The sequence below is a fragment of the Gobio gobio genome (assembly GCF_949357685.1).
Source record: "Gobio gobio genome assembly, chromosome: 14".
In the NCBI taxonomy this organism is placed as follows: domain Eukaryota; kingdom Metazoa; phylum Chordata; class Actinopteri; order Cypriniformes; family Gobionidae; genus Gobio; species Gobio gobio.
Window position 1 is genome coordinate 22,739,682 of NC_137107.1, and position 24,830 is coordinate 22,764,511.

Here is a 24,830-nt window from a genome sequence, read left to right on the forward strand (position 1 = left end):
CGATTTTCTTATGCCAAAAATCATTAGGATATTAAATAAAGATCATGTTCCATGAAGATATTTTGTAAATGTATTTTCTAATATATCAAAAATGTATTAATATTAGTAATATGCATTGCTAATGACTTAATTTGGACAACTTTAAAGGCGATTTTCTTAATATTTAGATTTTGTTGCACCCAAATATTGTCCAACCATAACATCAATTGAAAGCTTGTTTATTCAGCTTTCAGATCATTTATAAATCTCAATTTCCAAAAATTGACCCTTATGACTGGTTTTGTGGTCCAGGGTCACAATTGTCTTGCCACTGTGTAATCAAGGTATTATTAATAACGAATAAGTAGGCCCACCTAGGATTGACCAGAGCATATTTCTGAAAATAGGGTATGCCAAAACAAGCATAATTTTCTCAAAGTTAGAACTCAAAATGTCTGGTATAACACGACAGACCCGACTTTCTTATATGAATTGAATCTTATAGTATAATATGATTAACATAATATAATACAAAATGTGTGATAAACGTTCTCATGTTATTTCTTGTGTCCTAGTGACGTTTTCTCAAATGGGCGGGTTCATTGGGTTGCACTGCACGCGCTGCTGTATAGCGGTCAGCTGATATTACCACGAGTAACTTTCCAATGGGAGAGAGTCCGCGCACCGCTGTCTACGTGACATCACCGTTGTGACCTAATCGAGAAGCGTTATTTTGTCCGTGATTGCAGCTTCAACGGTTTACGCCCGACGTCAGCAACGAAATAATAAAACCAAATTCTGAAAGACAACAGACAGAGGAACTACCCGCGCAAAAGAAACAGGTTTTTCCATCCAAAGGTAAAAAAAACAACACTTTCTTTGCCTTTTCTTTATAATACACGCTAACCAAATAAAATGTCTTCCGTCCTAGAAATTATTTAGTCTACGTTGCTAGAGAATACGTTTGTTTTTTGGTTATGTCAAACATTGACCACTGTAGGTTTGGTAGTCCTCCTCAGGGTCTTACCGCCCCTCCATTTTCATCTAAGTGCACATACTATGGCGCACAACAAATATCTCATGACCAAGATGATATAAAGCTGTTCTATTTTTAGGTATGGTAAGCCATGGAAGATACAACGTATTATTCAAGTTTTTGTGTTTGTATTGTAAGCTACTTTGTTTTCATAATGTGTGTGTCGCACATTTATTCGCGTGGGTGGATATGATCCTGACCTTTGTTTGGCAGCAGGTGAACAATCATCATCTTGTTGTGAATGAATCCGATTCAGAGGAGTCGCCTGATTCTTATTATTACTGCAGTTTCTGTAACACTACTGCATTCACCGTCACAGAGAGGGAGGCTTGTTAATGTATAGGCCAAAAACAAGAGATGTGCTTGACACTTATTATCACCATTAGTTCAGTTCAGACTGTAGACATTGTCTAGTTTAGCTAGTTGTCAGCTTGTACTGTGCTCCTTCTGTATTTTGATTAGTCATTTCTCTTTTATTATCAGAGCAAGTTAGAGATTAAGCAAGTTTTCCGATAACTTTGAGTGCATAATAAATTGGAAGATTGAAGTATAAATCAAAAGATCAAATGTAATTTATAAAAGCATCAATCTGCTATGTATTAAGCCTATGGCCTAATGTAGCCGCTAAAACACACTGATATGTGTGTAACATATGTAAGCGGATATGCTTGTTAAATTATACATTTCAAGGGTTTGCAGAGCAAAGATTAAACATACAGTTATTAATTATGATTATGTGACAATATTTTCCTGATCCACAACAATAAAAGTTTTTGTTGTTGTTGGATTTGCTCAGTGTATCAGTCATTTCATTCAGCATTGTCTCTGTGTTTGAGCAATGCATTGCCAGCTTGTTCCATTAAGAGCCATAAAGTTAATAATTTACCATCACTGAGTCAAGAGAGCCCTGTTTGACTTCAGCTAGATCAAATACTCTCACCGCCATTGTAAGTGTATTTGTCAGTGCTGATGCCATTTCCTTGGACAGAATATTCCTGTTAATGAGGCTTTACATTCACTGATATTCACTGAAAGAGGCGGTTTTGGCCCATGCACTGGGTGATATTTCGAAATATGACTCATCATATGATGCGTCCAATGATTCAGATATAGATTTTCCCCTATTTACAACATTATTTTCCAAAACAATAATTCTGAATAAATAACAAACTGTAGTAATCAAAGTAGGCAGCTAAATGTCAAATTTGATTTGATGTGATTGAAAGGTCTATATGACTGTACTTTTGTCCTTTTTAGTCTCATTGTCTTTTGTCAGATTAAATATGCTGTTGATTCTCAAATAAGGTCTATTAGTTAATCTACCATTTTATCTCTTGAACATTATGTGTATTTATGTGATATACACTATTGTTTAAAAGTTTAAGGTCTGTCATTTTTATTTTTAAGAAATGAACACTTACAGCAACTTACATTGACTTCCATAGTAGGAAAAAAAAGTACTATGAAAGTCAATGGGTGATGTCAACTGTCTGGTTACCAACATTGTTTAAAATATCTTCTTTTGTGTTCAACAGAAAAAGCGAAACCCATAAAGGTTTGGAACAACTTGAGGGTGAGTAAATGATGACAAATTTACATTTTTGGTTGAACTATCCCTTTAAAAACAGCAGTATAGTTGTACACCTTGTTGATGCATGCATAGACTGTTAAAAACAAGCCAACAAAAAAAGTATAAGTGCACATTTTAACTTCTTGATAATTGTAAAAAAAAAATTGCAATAACTATTTACTGCTGAGTATTAAGTTTAAGAAGATGAGAGCCATTTGATGTCATGTGTCTTAAACATGTTGCCTTTTGAAACTGCATTTTAAATAATAGTTTTTTTCATTGTTTTCTCCCAGGTAGCTAGCTCAGTTCCAGCGTGTAGATGAATTACGAGCAGCCTCCCCCCTACACAGGGCCTGGCCCCACCGCTCCAGGATACCCCCCTCCCAACGCTCCTGGATACCCACCTCAGGGATACCCACCTCAGGGATACCCTGCACAGCCTTACCAAGGATATCCAGTCAATACCGACCAGCCCAACCCTGGCTTCCCGAACTACCCTCCTGGACCCCCTGGGCCATATCCGGTCCAGCCAGGATACCAGGGGTACCCACAACCACAGTATGGAGGCCCAATGTACGGGGAACCTCCTAAAAACACTGGTAAGAATCTTGATTTCCTGTCATGTTGAACATTCATTGGGTCAGTTTCACTCTAATTTCCTCATAAACATCCTCATTTGTAACCGTGAGCTCAACAGATTTACACAAAACACAGCTAGTACAGTTAGTGGAAATGTTTGTTGCTCATAGTTTCTACAACAGTCGGGTAATCATTAATAGCTGTATTATTTTTCCTGGTGTTCTTTTTTTAATGGGAAGTTAATGCAGGTCAGAGGATTGTAACATTTTCAGAAATATCCTCTGGTCAAACCTAGGTAGGCCTACTTATTCGATTTATGTATTATAGCAGTTTAAATTACATAAATAGTTTTGCTTCTGTGACCTACTAGGTTTTAATTAAATATATGTTTTAATAGGTTTTCATTAAATATATAAAATAATTTAAGTCTAATGGACTTTCACATTCAATGGAGACCCTCTGAGAACACTTTGAAAACATGGAAAAGACATTCTGATATTCATGTAAATTTTTCAATTCATTGTTTTTTTCACTATATTAAAATGTGTAATATACTGTGTGTATATATATATATATATTAGACGGGGTAAACCCAGCCCGATCTGCCGGCGATTTGATTTCGCCAATCACAAACATGCCACAGACTTATCCACCTGTCGCGCTATTGGCGGGTTTAACTAGACTGAGTAAACCCAGCCCGATCTGCCGGTGATTTGATTTTTCCCCGCAGCTGTACGTCACCCGGATCGTTGGTCTGATTGTTTGAAGGACTATCCAATTGCGTACAGAGTCATTTGTGCTATGCCCGTTGATCACACCTCTATACTCTCTCAAAAGTGCGCTAAACATCACCACCACATTGCTCGGCACAAGGCAAGTATCAATACTAAATGTTTCTGGAGTTGGGACAGTTGACAGAGTTGTCACTTGCGCAATCGGGCCAGTGTTGCATCGTCACTAAAGTTTATAATTTCCATGTGTAAAGTCTTTCAAATTAACTCTCGCTCTCTCTGAGAGATGGTTTTCTCTGCGCGCATACACAAAGCCGCCTCAAAAACAGCTTGCAAGTTACAACTTTTGCAGTGATTTAACGATGATTCATAACAATTTACAGCAAAAACACACAAATGTCAAAATTCCGGTCCAAAACAGTCGGTTATGTCTTAAATAAACATAAAACAGTAACTTGTTGAGAAAGAAAACGCATTTGTAACAGTATAATGGATCTGTGCACTAGCTCTTAAAGGGTTAGTTCACCCAAAAATGAAAATTATGTAATGAATTACTCACCCTCATGTCATTCGACACCCGTAAGACCTCCGTTCATCTTCGGAACACAAATGAAGATATTTTTGTTGAAAGCTGATGGCTGAGAAAGGCTTCAGACAGGCCTCCATTGGCATTCAGTACATTTACACTCCCAAGACCCATAAAAGGCACTAAAAACGTTGTTACAAAGTCCATCTCACCACAGTGGCTCTACAATAATTTTACGATTCGACGACAATAGTTTTTGTGCGCAAAAAAAATCAAAATAACACCTTTATCCAAATTGTTCTTGTCTTCCGTGTGTGCCTCCACGACTCATGCGCGAGAATATTACGCAGATCCGGCGTTCGAACACATGACCCAGAAGCGATTTGTTTACAAGCAGAGGAAGACGCGCACGTCTAAGCTGTTGAATTCTACATTGATCGTGCTTTAGGTCTCGGCGTAGTGCTCAAAATGGGGCTTAAGTGTGCATTTCATGGATTCCTGAACGCCGGCGCTACGTCATATTCTCGCGCATGCGTCGTGGAGGCACACACGGAAGACAAGAAGAGGTTGAATAAAGTTGTTATTTTGATTTTTTTTTTGCACACAAAAACTATTGTTGTCGCTTCGTAAAATTATTTTAGAGCCACTGTGGTGAGATGGACTTTGTAACGACATTTTAAGTGCCTTTTATGGGTCTTTGTGAGTGTAAATGTACTGAATGCCAATGGAGGCCTGTCTGAAGCCTTTCTCAGCATCAGCTTTCAACAAAAATATCTTCATTTGTGTTCCGAAGATGAACGGAGGTCTTACGGGTGTCGAATGACATGAGGGTGAGTAATTAATGACATAATTTTCATTTTTGGGTGAACTAACCCTTTGAAGGGATAGTTTACCCAAAAACGAAAATTTGATGTTTTTCTGCTTACCCCCAGGGCATCCAAGATGTAGGTGTCTTTGTTTCTTCAGTAGAACACAAATTAAGATTTTTAACTCCAACCATTGCCGTCTGTCAGTCGTATAATGCATGTCAATGGGGTCTAATTCTATTAGAGTAAAAAAAACATGCACAGACAACTTCAAATTAAACCCTGCAATTCTACGTATAGATTTCTATGATTGGGATTAATAGCCTATTTATTTAATGTATACAGGACTAAATGACTATCCAGTGTTATTGATTACTTTTTATTCAGTTTTTGTAGTATTTCTGTACCTGAATACTATTGTTATGGGCCTTTCAGACAGTATGCGGAATGCGCTGCGCTGGCCGCTGGGTTCAGTGTAGCTCTTCAAATACAACGTGATTTGCGCTACGCTGGCCAGAGCAAAGTAGGCAGTTTTCAAAACTTTTAGCCGGAGTTCTAATCTATACGTCTAGTCATTTGATTCTTGTTCCACCTTTCGGTCAGCAGCAAATATGTATCTGAGCGACAGCACTAGAGAAGAAGAAGAAGAAGAAGAAGAAGAAAGAGAGCAGCAAGGAAGAAGAGGCTGTGGGTGCATGAAACTCTCAGGTCCAGAGAACAGTTTGGGGAATTAGGCTTGCGAAAGAGTTCCGTATCCAGGTGTACTTTCGGCTCAGTAGGGAGTAGCAAACTCCAGAAATTCCGACAGTACTAGATTTTCATCCATTTTGCTTTCTGCGCTTGTTCGGATGCCACGTTTCTTTTGGCCATGCGGGTAATCGTCACAGAGCGCAGCCGCGACACTTGAGCTATTTTGAACTTTGACTGTGGCGTGCACGCAAACTCGCCAGTGTTGCGTACGCTTTGGTCGATGCAGCAACAAACCGTCCTTGCGTGACGCAAGCCATTGAAATAATGGGTTTCATAGGGCAGCAGTGCCGTTGTCGTGTTCGGTCTGAAAGGCCCATAAGACCTACCCAGAAACTTCTCTTTATTTCTCTTTATTTTATTTGTAATTTTATTCTGTTGTATTTATTTGTGCTACTTTTTCCAACTGAATTCAAAGATTGAAATAATGCTTGTGTTGTGTAAACTCCTAAGCAACAACATTACCACATTGTAAAAAACACAAATACAATGAAAGAGCAAACCTTTAGGAATACATTCCCCATCTCTCCCCCTCAAATTAAAAAATGTGTGTGTGTGTGTGTGTGTGTGTGTGTGTGTAAAACATTTTGTTAAAAAAAGTGAAATTGTAATGTATTCAATATTTCAGAATCTGAGGTCTTTGTCTGTGTTTTTCCTCCAGTGTATGTTGTGGAGCAGGGCAGACGGGAAGATTCTGGGGACCAGGCATGTTTAACTGCATGTTGGACGGCTCTGTGTTGCTGCTGTCTCTGGGACATGTTGACTTAGAATAATGAGGAAACCGCTATGTGCCCCTCCTTCATTTGTAATGAGCTTTCACTCCATGTTTCAATCCTTATTTAATGTATGACTACTGAAAGATTACTGAGAAACATATAGCAATGTTTTTGTTGTAGCGTCCATTTCCAGTAGTCCAGCTTTGAAGCACCTCTTTTTATTCCTTCAATGACGCACGATACGCACTGAGAGACTGATTACACTCATTGATCTTATTTGTAGAAGCATATTAAACCGAATGTTTTTATTATTTGTCTTATACAAAAGTCTTCTGTAATGAATGCAAAAATTTGCTTGAATATAGACCAGGTTTGATAATCAAATATGGCCTTCCAGAGTCTGTGAATGTTTGATCTGTCTTAATATGAGTCGATCAAAGAAAAGTTTGTTTCTATTAATTAAAATGATGGAAATAAGCCATGTCATCGCTTCTGTTTACTCAACATGTGTTTTCATCATCAAATGGGACTGCATAAATAATGACTTTTCAAACTAATTTTCCGGACGCTCTTCCGGTGTCGTGTTGCTGTGCTGGGATGGTCTGGGTGCTCAAACCAACCGAGCACCACAGAGCCACAGTGTTTACACATTTTGAGGAAACCAACTTACGGTTTCATCGTATTGAACTGAGATAGAAGTATTTTAACATTTAGTTTTATATCTCTACCCCTGAAGCATCTGGCAAAAATTCCACATCTTGAGCATTTTAAACATTAATATGATGCAACAGACCTTTGCCACAAAGGATAATACATAACCAACTGATTATTGGCCAATTCATTATCGGCTCTTTTTTCTGTATTTCAGCTATACATGTAATGTAGATGTCTAACTAAATGAGATGGTATTGGCTGGGAGTCCTGTTAGGAATTGTTTGCTGAGCTGCAAATGCATTTTTAATGAGGAATCTTTGTATTAGTCCTCACACCTCACCGGCTCTTTATTGTGTTGTTTTGAACTGCTCCAGCTCTCAGGTACTACACACTACATGCCTTTGTCTACTCTCATTTAAGCAAGATAAAACTGATCACTGACAGGAAAATAGTCGACGCTGTTATATACAAGATGTCTGAAATAATGCTATTTCGGGGCTTTAGATAAGCTGAGCATATGGCTTTGCTAGAGCCTAATGTTAATGTTTTACATATGTAGGTGTGTTTTGAGTACACAGGGTAAGATGGGCAGTGTTTATGAATAGGTGACATAACTTGTTTGTTTTGAGTCTTTTCAACATGTATTTACTAGAATCTCGAGAGAAAAGTGCAACACTCTTGAGTGATTCCTCCCCCCTGCAGGAGTGTGCATCAGTTAACTGGAAGTGTTTCCCATGGGTGTAAACCTAACCCCAGCACCGCAACAGGCTATTTAAAGCCGAGCTGTGTTCACCCTTTTTTTTCTCATGCTCAGCAATGACAGCTACAGCCGGCCTAATCATTGGCCTTTCGGTCTGACCCCTTAACAGCAATGACAGAAAAATAATTACAGATTAATTAGGCAGAATGGTAGTATTTTTTATTTGTAGTATTCTGAATCTCTGCAGCCGTTTGTCTGTCCTTTTGTCTTTACAAAACTCTTCCTGAAGTTCTCAGCTGACTGTCATTCCACCTCACTGGCTCCAGACAATCACTGTTTGACTTCTAGCTCTCTGGCATTTTAACTTCAATTCTGGATAAGGGAATAATAGGACAAGTCATTGTTCTCTGTACGTTCACAATGTAACAGTGTTATGGAACTGCTGAGTCAGTAATTACAAAATCGGCACAACTGCAGAGACATATGCTAGTATTTTAGGTCGAAAAGAATCTACTAGACAGAATATAATGCAGTTTTGATTAAACTTTGGGAATTTGGATTGGTGTTGACTGAACTTTAAGTCATAGTTATAAATCAAAACACATTTAACAAACACGCAATCCTTCAGTGCTATACTACAGGGCGGTTGAGTGCTTGATTCCGATTGGCTGAGGGAAAAGTATGGCAAAAGTAGTTCCAGGCAAGTCTTGACCGCATTACAGTTCCATATCACTTCACTAAATTATTTTAAAGGGGTGGTAAACCACGATTTCACTATTCTAACTTTAGCTAGCGTGTAATGTTGCTGCTTGAGCATAAACAACATCTGCAAAGTTACAACGTTCAAAGTTTAAAGCAAAGGGAGATATTTGCTTTTAAAGAAATACATTTCTAAGTACTACAGCAAACGGCCTTTAGGCGACTACAGAGATTCCTCCAGGGTTGGTGACATCACCAGCCCCAATATTTACATAAACCCCTCCTCCGAGAATATTAAATAAGGGGGGGCGAGGCCATTTTGTATCGCTGCGTTGTTGTGGTATAGTTAGGCTGGAGTGGTGTTGCGGCAATGCCGAAGAAACGCTGTTATTTTCATCCGGATTGCAGGTCTGGGGTACTTGCTTTGTTCAGCCTTCCTAGGGACGGGGGTGCGTTGCAGAGCGTTTAACATACAGCATGTTATATGCATGTGTGTGTATGAGACAGAGGGGAACAGGTCGCATTTGCAGCAGATATATGCTGCCTATCATAAATCAAAGCACGAGACAGACGGGTCGGAGGAGAAGACTGGGAAATGTGACATAATGGACAATATTCGTCTGTATTTGCAATACACGAGCCGCGGTTCAGCTGCGCGAGACAAACACTGCCAGTGTGTGGATGCACGACTGCACATTTCACGGAGGAAAGCTTCCACAATCTTCGTGAGTTCAATGCAGGATTTGCACAACGGCTTGTCCTGAAAGATGGATTTAAAAACAGAAGCTGTTAACGGGCCACAACCTGTAAGTATGATTTATTTTTCGTCGATGTGTTTTCCTGTAATAGGTTAATTGTACGTTGTAGCAAGGAAGTAAACAGATGACAACGCTGTTCTGCAAACCAGTCTGTTAAATGCTCATACTTAACGTTATCCGACGAACACCTAACATTACAAACACTAACGTTAATCTCAACAGCGAACCTGGCATTAGTGTAAATGATTCTTTGATTAGAGCTTTTGTGTATTGTTTATCTACAGGCATGCTAAACATGGTTCTGTGTGTGATTTGGCTAACTTACTAGTAAAGCCAATGTTTAGTGTTCGTTTTGGGTTAATAGTTCTTGTGACAGATATTTGGCTATAATCGTTCTAAAAATACAAAAGTAACAGTGCCATTCAGTAGCGATCACTATAGATCCGCAGTCTTTACTCTTGAGGACTGAACAGGTTCTGCTCGATCATCTTCACTAAAATGTTCTGGGTCTGATTCGGGCTCAGATTGGTATGGTTTTATTGACGCCATGTTTCTAATACTGACCAAAGCACAGTCTACCGGTAAGGTAAGGGGCGTGACGTTTCCGACAAACGTGCACTAGGCAGTTAGCGAATCACAACACACTGGGCCAGCTACCAATCTGAGCCCATTGCGTATTTTTGAGGGACCGGCTTCATAGAACCCGGAAACCATCAGACCGTTTTACAAGGAGGGACAGAGCAGTGTAGAATAAAGGTCAAATATATGAAAAATAATGCAATTTTTTAAAAAACGAAGCATGAACACATGTTACAGTGCACCCCACAAACACAATCAAGCCTTCAAAACAATGTGTTTTACCACCCCTTTAAAGCTACACTGTGTGATATTTTCCCCCATCTAGCGGTGAAAACTAAGGTATATGACCATCCAGTGAATATTAGTTTCTGTGCCTCTCAATTCCGATTTCGTTTTAACTCCTACGGTGGCCGATTTAGTCCAAGATTAACATGGCTTCCAGTTAGACCTCATCCATGTCGAGTGTTAAAACGCTAAAGGCGAAGCTTGAATTTACGGGTATGTCCCTCTTTGGCTAATGTACTTTCAAGATGGAGGGGAAACATGGCAACCCTCATTCGAACCCCTCACCCGTATGTATTTTCAATGGCATATTATAAACTTACGAGAATACTTTATTACTTGAAAGAAGTAAATATACATTAATGAGCACATATATTTTTGAAAGAACTAAGTGTTTTATCTAAGAATAAACAAAAAAAGTTACACAGTGTAGCTTTAAAGTTATTTCAAAGGTCCTTACTGCCTACAACAGCAAAAGAACCAAAACCCACAACAACACTGACCAAGCAAATAAATATAGGAAACAATAGGATAAAAACGACAAATGTTTCTTGCCACAAAATTACATTATGTACGGAAAGCGCACACTCTCTTTCTCCTGCTCTCCCACGCAAACAAACACACTTATAGCACCAGACACACTCACGCAGAAACTTGTCAGCGCAGCTCTGATGGTTTTATAAGTAAAATAGTTTCGCAACTTGAAAGCTACATGATTAGCAAGGTAATAAAGGTGCTGTTCTTACAGTTTCGTATTAGTAGATGCTGCCGCCATACACTGTTGAGAGAGATGCGCAGACAGGCGATTATACATACACTCTCTCTAATAACTCACTGCATTAATAACTGCATTAGTCTGCTTTCAATGGCCCAAGCCTCTGTTGCTAGATCTAAAATGACGTTTTGGATTGGGTTTAGATGTAAGAAATCTGCCCTGCACAAGAGCGTTTTAAAGACAAAACCTGACAAATGTCTTGAAATAAATCACCTGAACAATGTTTTGAGGTGTGGTAACCGTATAAGCAGAATAATTGACTCTGGGCCGCTGAATTATTGAAAACTAATGCACTGCATTACCACCTCGGGTGTGCATTATTTTTCTAATAATTAAATGGCCCATCATCAATTATTCCTTGCACATTGTTTTTAGAAGAAGAAAAAAATCTAATGGTTACCCACAATGAAAAAAGAACATTGTACACCTCAACTATCCTTTTTCTTTTAGACAGAAAGAACTGTTGGGATTGAGCATTGGTCTACTGATAAATGAGCTGTTGCTCTTTAGATTTAGAAGAAGAAAAAAAACAAGACAATGACAATAACCTCCTATTTTCATTCGGGGAATTCTGAACTTTCACAACATCACTTGTCACTAATGGAACACAGGTGTTCTGCTCAGCTGTAAAGGAAAGAATTCAAAGTCATAAAATACAAATGCAAATGTTTTATTTTCATAGAATTTCCAAAGAACCTCCTTCCACCGGCGTCTGTGTAACTTTTCTCGACGAAGCTCATATCCACACTGATTTGACCACAGTCAGAAGAGATTGTACATCAATAAAGAAAAAAGGCCAATGGCTACTTCAGCCTTCGTAATATTCAAAGAAAACAACCTCTGCGATGGGTCTTGCAATGGAATTTCACATAACGTAACAATGAAGCCACTTCCTCGAAATGTTCTTGATTTAACACATCCAAACTGTTGAGTCAATGAGAATATTTTACATGTGTAGTATGTTTCACAGTTTTAAAAGACTTAAAAAAACAAAAAACAATATATATATTATGCTTTCTTCTGTTATCACTTGTCAAGTTGAATTTAAATTAATAAAATAATAATACAAAACCCAGACAATCAATAATCTCTTACATATTATACAAAACAGTTGTCTCATGTACAGTTTATCGATCAATGTATGAGCCCCTGTTGTGATTGTCATATATTGCGGACAGAAGAGGACAGACGGTGTGCGCTGATGATCAACATATCCAACGAAGGCCAATCAGAACGCTCAGCCTCGCACGGCGCGATTGAAATCTTCATACAGAACACTGCAGTGATGTCTACTGGGGAAATTCACGAGGAACGAGACTGAAAATGTCGAGATGCTGGAGTTCCTTTTGAATGTGTTGAAGTGTAGTTTCACAAACACGTTTGAGAGCAGGTGACGCAGTTTTATTGGGTAATGCGGCCCAAGAGTGTGGTGAACTGATTGAGTGATTTTCTGTAGTGGTTTGATGTGCAGTCATGAAAAACCAAAGCATCACACTCGTCACATCAATGTCCGCCACTCACAGCCAGTCTGAAATGACTAAAAAATATTTACCACTTTCTATAAAGTCAAAATGTCACTACAAAATCATTGTTCACAAGTGCTTTTTTTTCTTTCAATATTGGGTCATAGGGTTTTTGCTGCTGGCTGTCGGTTCTCCATTTTTGGGAAACGGCTCTGCAGCGTTCTGTTGTTTCTCTCCGTAGGAGATGGTGTGGCATCAGCAACTGCTGAACTCTGTTACCTCCTGCCCATCTCGTTCTGTTTGAGGAACTGGATGTTAGCACTGCTATCTGCCAGTTCAGGGTACTGCTCCACCGGCAGCACGTAGTAGCCTTCATAGCCCACGACCTTCCCCAGTGCCAACAGTTGTTGCTTCTCGTTTTCAGCCCACACGCGCCCTCCTTCCCTGCCCTCGCGCGCTTGCTGCTGCTCCCTGGCCCAGGCTCCGGACAGCGCCCTCTGGTGGGCCTGCTCCAGTACACGGCTCCGCTCCTTTTCCAGAACCTCTGCCGACAGACCGTATCGGACGCTGTATGTGAGTTTGGAGGAGTGGATTTCAAGAGTGACGCCACGGCGGGAGCGTCCGCTGATCGTCACGTTTATCCCGCTCTCCAGAGTCTTGTGGCCACTGCTGAGACCCAGCGCCAGCAAGTCGCTGTCAGCTAGTCCAAGCTTCACAAAGAAGTGGCAATCCCGCCCATCGATGGTGTAATGAGTGCCGTCCAGGTAGATGGCGTTGCTGAGGAGTTGTGATATTTTACGACTGTCTTCGCTAGCTGAGCTGGACAGGTCTGTTAATACATGGCCATCCCGGATAGCCAGCATCATGCCTTTTCCCACGATGGGGGTGCTGGTGCCAAACCAGTAACCGGGCTTGTCACGCTTGGTGCGCCGCTGTTTATTGAGCCGCTTCCCCTCAAGAACCATGAAGGCCTGGTTGTGTCTGTCCACTGAATGCTGAACTCCAGTGAAGAGCTGGAAAATGGGATGAATAGTTAGTAACACCTTCTAAAAGTGAATGATTCATGTTCATGTAGGGTCACCTTCAGTTCTAGGTTGTCAGATGTGTCTAAGGCAGGGGCCCTCGAGATCCACTTTCCTGCAGAGTTTACCTCCAACCTTGATTAAACTCACCTACCTGCAACTTTCTAATCCTGAAGAATCCAAAATCGCCCCCTATACCCTTAAATAGGGCACTATTTGAGGGGAGAGCCGCTTGTAGTGGTGTCCGAAATCATAGTGGACGTTTTTGAGTGCACTCATTCTATCCCACATTGCGCTGCAATAACGAGTGTACAGCCGATGTACACACAGCGCCTGTCCGAATTCACTCACTTGTTTTCATTCACTCCTTCAAGTGAACTGTATCAGTGGACTAAAGTAGGGAATAGTGATTGAGGGTTTAGGGGGCGATGTCGGATTCAGCTCTTGATTATCTTGTTCAGGTGTGTTTGATTAGGGTTGGAGCTAGACTCTGCAGGGCTAGAATTGAGAACCCCTACTTTGTACTTATACAAAAAATATTCATTTGTTAATTCTGTTTGTCCATTATATTGCCTCAAAAACTTAAATATATTTGGATTTGGTGCTTAAGAAATGCTGATTTTTTAAAAAGAAATCTCATTGCGGTTTCAATTTAAAGGGTTAGTTCACCCAAAAATGAAAATTCTGTCATTATTCGTTCATCTTCAGAACAAAAATTAAGATATTTTTGATGAAATCCGAGAGCTCTCTGACCCCTCCATAGACAGCTATTAAATGACCACTTTAAAGGCCCAGAAAGGTTGTACAAACATAGTTAAAATTGTCCATGTGACTCCAGTGGTTCAACCTTAATTTTATGAAGCGACGAGAATACTTATTGTGCGAAATCAAGAATTTCTTCTAGTCTTCCACTACGTCAATAGCGTAAAGGCTGATTTATACTTCTGCGTCGGACCTACGCCGTATCCTCTACGGCGCGTTGATTTTCATTTATACTTCTGCGTTGTTGCCCACGTCAATGTGCAATTCCACATGCAGACCACTAGAGGCAGTGTCCACGGGCATGTTGATGGTAACCCACAGTATCAAGGGTAAAGCCGAAGAAGAAGCAGCTTGTTTACACTGTCTGAGTATCAGCAGCCGTCATGGCGTCAGATAGCGGCTTCTCTTACAGCTTGAGTTGTTGTATGTAATACAAATTAAGCATCTCTAGTTGATAAGTAGTTACATAAGAGGCGATCTGGCGCTGAAATGCTTTTGTGAAATCATGCAGAGCTCATGGCTGTTTTCAGTATCGGTGGCTCGTGCAGACGAGCGCTTCGATCGATTGCTGTTGCGGAGACTTTATTCATTCCGTTAAAATCACAAAGCGAAATGCACCCTAATGTGTCCCTGTTCTTGATATACAATCACTGATTAACATCTTTGGTTTCAAAGAGAAAATAAATAAACAATACACAGCGGATCTATGTATTTATTCACTAACATAAACAATCTCTGCACTACAAAATATTGTGTTATATAGCAGATATAAGGATGAAACTATCATCCCATTTCCGGACACACACACGCACACTCCTATCGCAGATTTTTTTATTTATTTATTGAGCTGAGGGAGAGGTTCTGGCAGACCAATTACAGCGCTTGCGGTCCGCGTAGAATTGACGCGGCGTAGCTACAGCGTACACTCGACGCAGAAGTATAAATTGGCCTTAAGAGTCAAACAGACTAGAAGAAATGGTTGATTAGTTGGTTTTCCATTAGACCAGGTTGAATCACTGGAGTCACATGGACTATTTTAACGATGTCTTTACTACCTTTCTGGACCTTGAAAGTGGTTGTTGTGTTGTCTATGGAGGGGTCAGAGAGCTCTTGGATTTCATCAAAAAGATCTTAATTTGTGTTCCAAAGATGAACGAATGTCTTATGGGTTTGGAACGTCATGAGGGCGAGTAAATAATGACAAAATTTAAATTTTGGGGTGAGCTAACCATTTAATCCATCCTTGCTGAATGAAAAGTATTAATTTCTAATAAAAAAAGAAAACATTTAGCAAATTGTCTTTATACATTTTTTTTAAGAAAATGTACAATTAATGAATACTTATGGCAAATATATATATATATTTTTTAAATTCTGAACTTTTTGTTGTTAGTGAAAATATTGAAAGTAAACTTAAATAAAATGTACTGGTAAAGCCATTCGCTCAACAAATGTTGACAAACGATTTTAATTGAAAAAGGTGCGCCAACTCAAACTCACCTGAGTGTTATCAGAGTCCTGACTGGCAAGTATCTCATAAGGAGGGTCAACAAAATAAAGCGAGTGTCTAGGAAACCCTGGTATGATGTTGCTGAGCTGGAAGCCAAACATAACCAGCCAACTCTTCACATCTGCAAGACAAAAATGTCATAAGAACCAAGGTGAGTCATTTATAATAACTTCTTAGTTCTGGCCATAAATAAAAGGAGAACGTTCGATGGCCCTCTCACCTGTCACATAGTTTTTCACATCAATCATATCGCTGAGGGGATTATTGTTCTTGAACATATACAGGTTGAACGGAGCTGGTTCTTTGCCTATCTTCGGCCACAAAGTATGGTCAGGTGCAATCCATCTTCCTGCCAGCACGTCATAGTCTCTCTGGGCGAAGTGCACCAGCTTTGTGAGAGGATCATAAAGCCCTCCATGAAAGCCCAATATGAGCTGGAAATCCGGAGTGGAATCATAGTAGATCTCACCGTATGCCGTGTACTGCATTTGCTTGACCATCTGCCCATTGCTGCTGAAGATGGCCAGCGGAGTGCCTACGTTGTCGGAGGCGATGTAATATTCCTCCCCACCGCTGACCTCCATAGCGAACAGATGACCCTGCAGGTCATAGTAGAAGGAGGTGATTTCAGCTCTCGAGTGGTTGTAAACATGGGTGACCCGGGTGGGGTAGTTCAAGTCGGCGTAGAAATATTGCTGATGCTCGCCTTCATTAGTTCTGCGGGAGACACGGCGGCCCAAGCCATCATAGCGGTAGCGGACGCTCCAACCCCCTGCCGTGCGGCTGTAGGCTCGCTCGAGAAGACCTTTGGAGTTGTACTCAAAGATATCAGAGCCCCTCTGTGCAAGCATGCCGTCCTCATCGAGCTGATACTGCATATCACCGAGCCGCGTGATTCGGTCTCGAAGATCGTAGCGTAGCGGCAGCAGACGGGCACTGTTACCAGGGTTTAGCAAATGAAGATTGCCATTTAGGTCATAGCTGTAGCGCCACGTAGACCAGTCGTCAACTTTGACGCCCACAAGCTGCCCGTCGCCGTCATATTCGTATCGGTACTGTGTGGTATTAGCATAGGGACCGATCTTAAGTTCACGCTTGATAACACGGCCCATGCTGTCATACTGCACCGTCATCCAATACATCAATGAGCGGAAGATCTCGTACTGCACTTCCTTGATGCGGCCATGTGCGTCAAAATGCTTACTGAGTGTCATGACAGCCGTAGTGATGATTTGGTTGATGTCGTAGTATATGATGCCAAACTTGCCAAAGTGTTCGACCTTACCGGATATCTCATCGTAGCGGTACAGGTCCACAGGAAGTGGGGTTTCCCCTATTACCGGCTTTATGCTGGCCACCCTGAAGCTGTTGTCATGATAGGTGTAGTCAAAGCGAGCGTTGACCATTCCTTCCTCTGAGAAGCGGTACATCTGTTTGTCCACTAAGGGGCCCAGTTTGCGATAGCGAATGGTGCAAGAGAAGCCTCCGCTCTGCAAATTGACCATTTTGAGCACACCAGTCGTCTCATCATAGCCAAAGGTGACAGCAGTAGCATCATACAGAACCTCAGAGAGCTTTCCCAGCTTCCCGTACTTGTAGAGCACACGCCGGCCCGTTCCGAGGTAGAACATGGCACGTGGACGCCCATCCTCACTGAAGTCGTGGATAATGGTGGCATTACTCTCTGGGGGATTGTAGGTGTTGCGAATGTAACCAACAGACACATGGGTGGACATAGTGTGTCTGGCCATACTCGGCATAGTGACCGCCGTGAGCTTGCCTGCTGTGTCAAAATCAAAGACATACTGTTTCTGACTCTGCTGGAGCAGCAACACCATGGACTGCAGAGGGAAATAGAAAGAGAGAAATTAAAAGGTGAACAAAATTAGTTCATACATGAGTACTGTAGGAAAAAACAAATCTCCATTGCATTTGAAAAGAGTCAACTCACTTTGTCCATGTAGCTGAAGCTCCAAACTTTCCCATCAACAAAGGTTCGAGACAAGATCCGTCCGAATGTGTCAAACTCGCTTTTCTCGCTCATGCTGCCCCTCTGCAAGCCCACCAAACGGCCGGTGGGTGAATAAGACACATTTACCAGGGCTAAGCTGCTGCTGGGGAGCCAGGTGGCAGGTCGGCCTTGGGCGTCATAGATGATACGCAGTGTGAATTTGCGATGGTCATCGTAGATCTTCTCAGTTCTAGTGTTGCGGTCATAGTCAATGGACAGAAGGTTTCTGCTGTGAACCTGTGGGAAAACGTTTACGTTTTTTTTCAAGTTCTAAACTCATCATCATTAAGTCACAATTTACATAGCAAATCTCAACTGACTGATTGTAGTAAATTTCGTCGCCAAATGTAAACTCTCCCATTGTCCAGCTCAGAACTGCTAAATGTGGACTATTAGGCACTAAGGTATTATAAACATTCATAAGAATTTCTGTAAAGCTGCTTTGAAACATTGTTTATTGTGAAAAGCACTATAGATAAAATTTACTTGTCATTAACTTCAATGGTAAAATGAAAAACTTACACGCAACTTCCTGCCAAACACAGTGACCTTGCCCTTGGTCAGCTCTTTTCTCATACGCCATTCAATTGAGTTGAGTCCGCTGTCAGTGGGTAGGGTGATGTTGCGCCTCCCGATGGTCGGGCTCACGGATCCTGCAAGGATGTGTGGCTCAGTATGAAAGCTGATGCCCATCCCATTAGCATAGGACACTCGCAGTGTGCCGTTGTGGTACAACTGATAGCTATTCCGCACTTGGTCTGTGAAAACATAACAATAAGTTATAAAAGAGGTTGGCAATGATTATAAAAACAAGTTCTACTCTTTGAATAATACATTATAAATAAACATTATAGAATATTTCACATGTTTATACAGGTCTGTAATATTTTTTAATGTTTGTGAAAGAAGTCTCTTATGCTCACCAAGGCTGCATTTATTTGACCAAATATAGTATTTACTTTTTAAAATGTAATTTATTCCTCTGATGGCAAATCTGAATTTTCAGCATCATTTCACCCCAGTCTTTTGTATCACATGATCCTTCAGAAATCACTATAATAAGCTGATCTGCTGCTCAAGAAACATTTATTATTATTATCAATGTTGAAAACAGTCGTGCTGATGAATATTTTTTTGTGGAATCCGTGACATATTTTTGTCAGGATTTTTTGATAAATAGAAAGTTAAAACAGCATTAATTTGCAATAGAAATCAATATAACATTCTAAATGTCTTTTTGATCCGTTTAATGCGTCCTTGCTAAATAAAAGTGTTAATTTCTTTTAAAAAGAAATCTTACTGACACCAATCTTTAAAACAGTAGTGAAATGCATATGAAAATATATATTTGCTGTTTTATGGCATTTATATACATGAACTACTGTTTATCTATGAAGTATTTTATAATTTAATATTTGTATTAAGGCGAGTTATTATGAAGCGTTCCCTAAAACCAGCCTCATTTAATTTAGTATGAAGCATTAGGTCTGATCTGACAGTCTATTGTGCATTAGGGGAAACGCAGCACTGTGGGGCGGATGTGTAGAATGCGGCTTTTGGTTATAAAGAAGATTTAGCTTTGGCTAAAAGCAGCACAAACATCTTCAGTTCCATTTACAAGCTATAATTGGATCAGATGCAGCTTTCCACAGAAATGTACCTGGGAAACACAATCATGTACAATTTCAAAGTCATAAAAAAATCCAAGTGCATTTTGGTACACTGCTAACAAGCAGAGGGCAACCGAAGGGTTACTTTTCATGTAATTTGTCTAGAGTAAACAGTAAAAGCATACTCTTTACAAAAAGTAACAAGTAAGTTGCGTGAGAAAATCCATCATCAACACATAATACACTGAATATGAAGAGAAGAGTTTAAGCCTACAAGCTTTTGCCTCCTGAAAGAACCCCTAAAGGCAGCCTATGGTAAATTGTAAAATGGCGATTTCTCTGCTCTGTTGGATTCCGCACATTCAAACAACGTGGCCTCCCCGTGGGTAGTAAAGAGAAACTTTACCTGCCTGCAGCGTGCTTTGGTCCTAATGGATGTGATTTGCAGGGGAAACAGGGGCATCAGCATGAGATCTGGACTGAGATTTGTTCTTTGTGTGCTGTGTGTGTACCTTGAACCACAGTGTAGGACGCCTCTACAGACGAGAGATTAGTGATGACCGTGACATCATCATCTCTGTTCGAGCTCTCCATGTCAATATTGATGGACTCCTCCATCTCACGGTGTAGACTGGTCACCACACCAGTGGGATATGTGACGTTGGTTAGACGACCCTCACTGTCATAGCTGTGAAGAAGAGAATCAAGACAAAATTCACTAATATGACTGTAATAAATAGCCAGCAGTGTCTGTAGAAATAATTTCTTTATTAATTTATAATTCATTTTTTAGTGTTTTAAATAGTTTAAAAACAGTGTTATTTTAGTATATTTTACCTACTATAGTATTATTATAGTATTTATTACTATTTTGATTTTGTTTTTAATTTTATAGTATTGTTATGCACTTCTTTTCATTGAAAAAACATTTCTATATAGCTTTTCTTTTTATTTCAGTAATTGCAGTACTTCAAATTAAACCTCAGTTAATTGCCAATTAATTTTTTTAAGATTAAGTTTTCAATCTAATATTAATATTTTTATTTCAGCTTTACCAAAAATGATTATTAATGATTCTAGTTCTAGTTAACAATAACAACACTGTTTAAAACAACAACCGCAACTGTACTTCATATTCTGGAGCAGTTCTTGCATACAGACACTAGGTGGCTGTAGGACCAAAGCTTTGTTGCAAAAACATGCTCTGCTCTGACAGTAGATGAAGATACCGGGCAGATAATAACCCCCACAGTGCTTAGACTAGTCCTAATTCATCATTCACAAGAACAACCATGACGAAAACAACATGAGAATATATAGAGATCAATTTGAACAGTTGCATGAACATTTTGGCTTACAAATGAATTTATTTAAGATCTCCGGATTTGCATGCGTCACATCCCACATTTCATACTCACTCGTAAAAGTTTGTCCATCCGGTCTCATCTGACTTGGAGGCCAAAAGTTCAGTGTTAGCATCATAACTGAGCTGTGCCACCTCCTGGCTGAGGGCGGACACTGAACGTAGGCTGCCGGCTGGGTCCATTCCTAGTGTTACCACCTGGTTCTCCGGCAAAAGCACAAGCCTGATGGAGCCAGATGCCTCCCTCCTTACCCGAAGTGTATTGTTAGAGGCATCGGTAACTGCCGCTAACTCTCCGTCCAGTCCATAGGTAAAGTTATACATGGCCAAGCCTGTAATGAGACTAACTGTTTGCCTATGAAGTCCGTCGGAACTAAACACATAAAGCTCCTGTTCTAGAGATGACCCCACTTCATATTGTCCGATTGCTGTGGTGTTGGGGCGGTTACTGCGGACTGAACGCACACGGATGTTGTTCAGGTCAGCGATGTACAGGGTACCATCTGGTGACACTGCCAGCGAAGCGGGACAATTGAGGCCGGCGTCCGCAGCGTAGCCCTCATCTCCTGAGAAACAGTTGCAGTTGACGTCATTCTTGCAGTCGCATTCGGAGGCGGCACCGGCTAGCAGGGAGATCTCGCCGCTGGTGCTAACTTGCCGGATGCGGTTGATACGCTTCTCGTCGGTTTCCGCAATGTAGAGCACACCTGTGTGGGAGATGGCGATGGCTGTGGCGCTCTCCAAGGCAGAATGGATGGCTAGTTTGCTGAGTGAGTAATCAATGCCAGGGACCTGGCAGTGCATGGGCCGCCCTGCAATAATGCTGACCTGGTGGTTCTCAGAGATACGCAGGATGACGTTGTTCTCCAGCACGTACAGAGAGTTGTCCATTGGGTTGATGGCCAGGTCTGTAGGCCACTCCAGACGTACCTGAAACATCAAACGTTAGATAAACGTTAAAGGCACTCACAAAAAAAGGGAAAATAATTGGGGAGCAGTTGTGGTCCGTGAGTGTAAATTCAGCTTTGCCAAGGGGGATTTTCCTGCCTCTGCTTTTGATATCCCCCTTCTGTTCATTTTATCCCTGCTTCTGGTCAGACGGGATGCATTTCCCATTTCCGACAGTAGATTTATTACTGGCATTAAAAAAAAAAGTGTTATATATATTCTTCAGAGTGGAACAAATCAACAGGCCTATGAATTTATTACAGTGACAGAAAAAAGATGACAGTGACTTGATTGATAATCCAGTTCCATTGCTTGTCACTGTCATTGTCAAACGTTAATACCCAAGGAGACACTCTGACAAGCAAATATTGGCTAGTGCTAGCTCAAACACCCAAGCGTAGACTGAAATGAAAATGTGATAACACGACTGTTTGATAGCTTATATGAATTCTTTGTGGTGTCTGTAAATTGTTTCAATAAATTTATAATAAAACTTAATTGTTAAAAATATATTTAGTTTAAACAATTATTTCTGTATTTTTAATTAATTACACTTTAATTAATTAAACTTCTACATTAAAACTTCAAAAATGACATTCTCATTTTTGTAACAAATCACACATTGTGTAAATGAACAATGATCAAACTTGCTCAAACATTTAGAATGTATAATATGCTCTCGTACAAAAATGCTCTCTCTCTCTTTGACACCATAAACTGATAATTAACAATGTTAGTTTTATTAGATAGAGAGATTTCAGGAGGCTGAATCTCGCTTGATGGATCGAGCAAGTGCAAGTGCAAGTGCAAGACAGTTGAGGAAAGTAATTACAACCTGGCTGACGTCCATGCTGGAGTCACAGCTGAGGGGCCTGACTGCAGTTAGGTCATTGGTCTTTATCAGAGTGGAGATAATGCCATTCTGATCCACTTTTCGTATCATTGTAGCATCCACGAAGTACATCAGGCCATTCTTATCCAATGCAACACCTGCATGAAAAAACCAACAGTGAAGAAACTCAACACTTTTGCACAAAACTCGTATTAAGAAATGCTATAAATTGTATGAGACATGTATGATTACAACCAAGTAGGAAACACTCATTTGGTTAAAAATTATAGTTCAGACAGAATAATTATCTATTATAATAATTGCCCTTCTTAAACATCTCATCAATGTCACAGAAATAACAGCTAACTCTTCTTAAGAATTTCACTGCACCCCAAGTAACTGATTTATTTCCCTCCTATTTTGATCCTTCCAGGAGGAAAAGGTGTTTTTGAATGCAAAATAATTAGTTGTCTATGTGTGTAGGAGCAATGACCTGGAAAAGAGCCAGGCGCTGCACCGCTCGACTGATACAGTTTGATTCGCGCTGTCATGGTGATCATGTCAGAGTGCGTTTTATTCTGAGATAAGAAGGCAGAGTTGGTATTTGAGTGCAGTCTGCTAACCTTACGATCTCTCTTTACCTTCTGTGTCATTTATTTTTCTCACATCAGTGGGCCATGCTGGGCTTTAAGAATGATGTCTGGAGTCCAGAAAATTACAGGTTACAGAGGGTTGTGATATCGTAGAAAATGACAGCACCTGGTAACTGTCTAAGGAATTAAACGGTAACGGTTTCTAGGTTCATGGAAACTAAAAATGTGTCTCAGGCATAATTGTGAAGAGTCACAGTGTGGAAATGCCGTTTTGTCTCAAAAGCTAATTCTGAAGAAGTTCAGGAGTTTTTAAGGTGTAGTGTGTCATTTCTGTCCCACTAATCACACAATGAGAAGAAAACAGGTATATTTCTTCAAAACCATCACCTCTTGGGCTCATTAGTGTGGCCTCCACTGCCTTGCCTCCGTCGCCACAGCGAGCCTCATCGAATGGCACACACTGCTCTCCCGTTCCCGCCACCACCTGAGCGTTATCCAGCAGTGGTCGCGCACCATTCATAGAGCGTATGCGGTAGATCTGCCGGGAGTTGGTGTCTGACAGGAACAAAGAACCCGACACAGGATCCACTGCCAAGTAGTACTTATGGCTTGGACTGTTGCTATGGAAATAGGGCAAATTGGGAGAATGTCCCTTAATAAAATCCTTTGACAAACAGCATGGTTACCTTGGTGAACATGATGAAATGTGAATAGTTCATTGGTGGTAAAGTAATTGGAGCTCAAAAAAGAAACCACTTTGATAAAAGGAAAAAAAAGAGTGAAATTCTGCTACATAGAATGAACTGTAGAAAACAGCTACTGAGTAGGACATAGGAAATCATAGAATGTTTTTAATTAACATGCATCATGCACACATGATGAAGCATTTATTTGAATTACCTGTGTCTCAAATCTTTATTTCTTCAAGGAGCAGTGAAAGAGAAGAAACAAAAAAAGAATGAATCAATTTAAAAAATCCTTAAAATATATTATTGTAAAAGCTATTCTAGTTGTTAAAAAACAACAAGAAATCAAAACTGAACCTATTTATTTAATAAATGTCCTTGGTATAGTAGTGCATGACTCATCAAGGCATGTTCATCCGAAAAAAATATTATCTTTCATCAAACTGAAATAACTATTGGCTTTGTGGTCAGCTATGGTGCTCATGGGAGACCTGGGTTTCTCTCTCCCTCTTTACTTCTGTGTCTACCAATAAAATGTGGCAACCGTCTACCGTCTTCACAACCCTGAAATGACCAATAATAACAGCCCACTTTTCATGGTTCAATCAAATCCTGATGGATAAAATCAACTTAAAATATTAACAAAAGTTTCAGGACAATTTATTTATCACTAATAATTACGAGGTGCATTGATTCAACATTAATATACTACCCTTCAAAAGTTTGACTTTTTATTTTTGAAGAAATTGAATTCATTTTAAGACATATTAAGCAACACAACTGTTTTCTGTCATGGTCTGTGGTAGTAGATGAACGCACGACAAAGGATTTAAGTGAAAACAGTCTTTACTACTAACTTAAAACACCAGGAACAGGCAAATATCCAAGAGACA

General features: G+C 40.2%; 2 protein-coding genes across 3 annotated transcripts in view; one reads left to right on the top strand and one right to left on the bottom strand.

Annotated features, from left to right (window-relative positions):
• The first annotated feature begins 574 nt into the window (after nucleotides 1-574).
• Nucleotides 575-7,675, top strand: LOC307137291 (cysteine-rich and transmembrane domain-containing protein 1). Its single transcript, XM_079834868.1, has 4 exons — nucleotides 575-837; nucleotides 2,551-2,588; nucleotides 2,879-3,184; nucleotides 6,636-7,675. Exons 3-4 carry the CDS (start codon nucleotides 2,905-2,907, stop codon nucleotides 6,740-6,742), a joined length of 387 nt encoding a protein of 128 aa, XP_079690994.1. The 5' UTR covers nucleotides 575-837; nucleotides 2,551-2,588; nucleotides 2,879-2,904; the 3' UTR covers nucleotides 6,743-7,675.
• Nucleotides 7,676-11,794: 4,119 nt separating this feature from the next.
• Nucleotides 11,795-24,830, bottom strand: part of tenm2b (teneurin transmembrane protein 2b) — a gene marked incomplete at its 5' end in the record, with an annotated part of 256,725 nt that continues 243,689 nt past the window's right edge. For both annotated transcript variants that reach the window (XM_079834802.1, XM_079834803.1), the window contains 10 exons: nucleotides 11,795-13,613; nucleotides 15,885-16,015; nucleotides 16,115-17,735; nucleotides 17,846-18,142; nucleotides 18,428-18,663; nucleotides 20,028-20,203; nucleotides 20,934-21,808; nucleotides 22,662-22,816; nucleotides 23,639-23,871; nucleotides 24,152-24,172. In XM_079834802.1, the coding sequence (XP_079690928.1) occupies nucleotides 12,876-13,613; nucleotides 15,885-16,015; nucleotides 16,115-17,735; nucleotides 17,846-18,142; nucleotides 18,428-18,663; nucleotides 20,028-20,203; nucleotides 20,934-21,808; nucleotides 22,662-22,816; nucleotides 23,639-23,871; nucleotides 24,152-24,172 (4,483 nt within the window). In that variant the 3' untranslated portion in view covers nucleotides 11,795-12,875. The remainder of the gene's footprint in view (nucleotides 13,614-15,884; nucleotides 16,016-16,114; nucleotides 17,736-17,845; nucleotides 18,143-18,427; nucleotides 18,664-20,027; nucleotides 20,204-20,933; nucleotides 21,809-22,661; nucleotides 22,817-23,638; nucleotides 23,872-24,151; nucleotides 24,173-24,830) is intronic.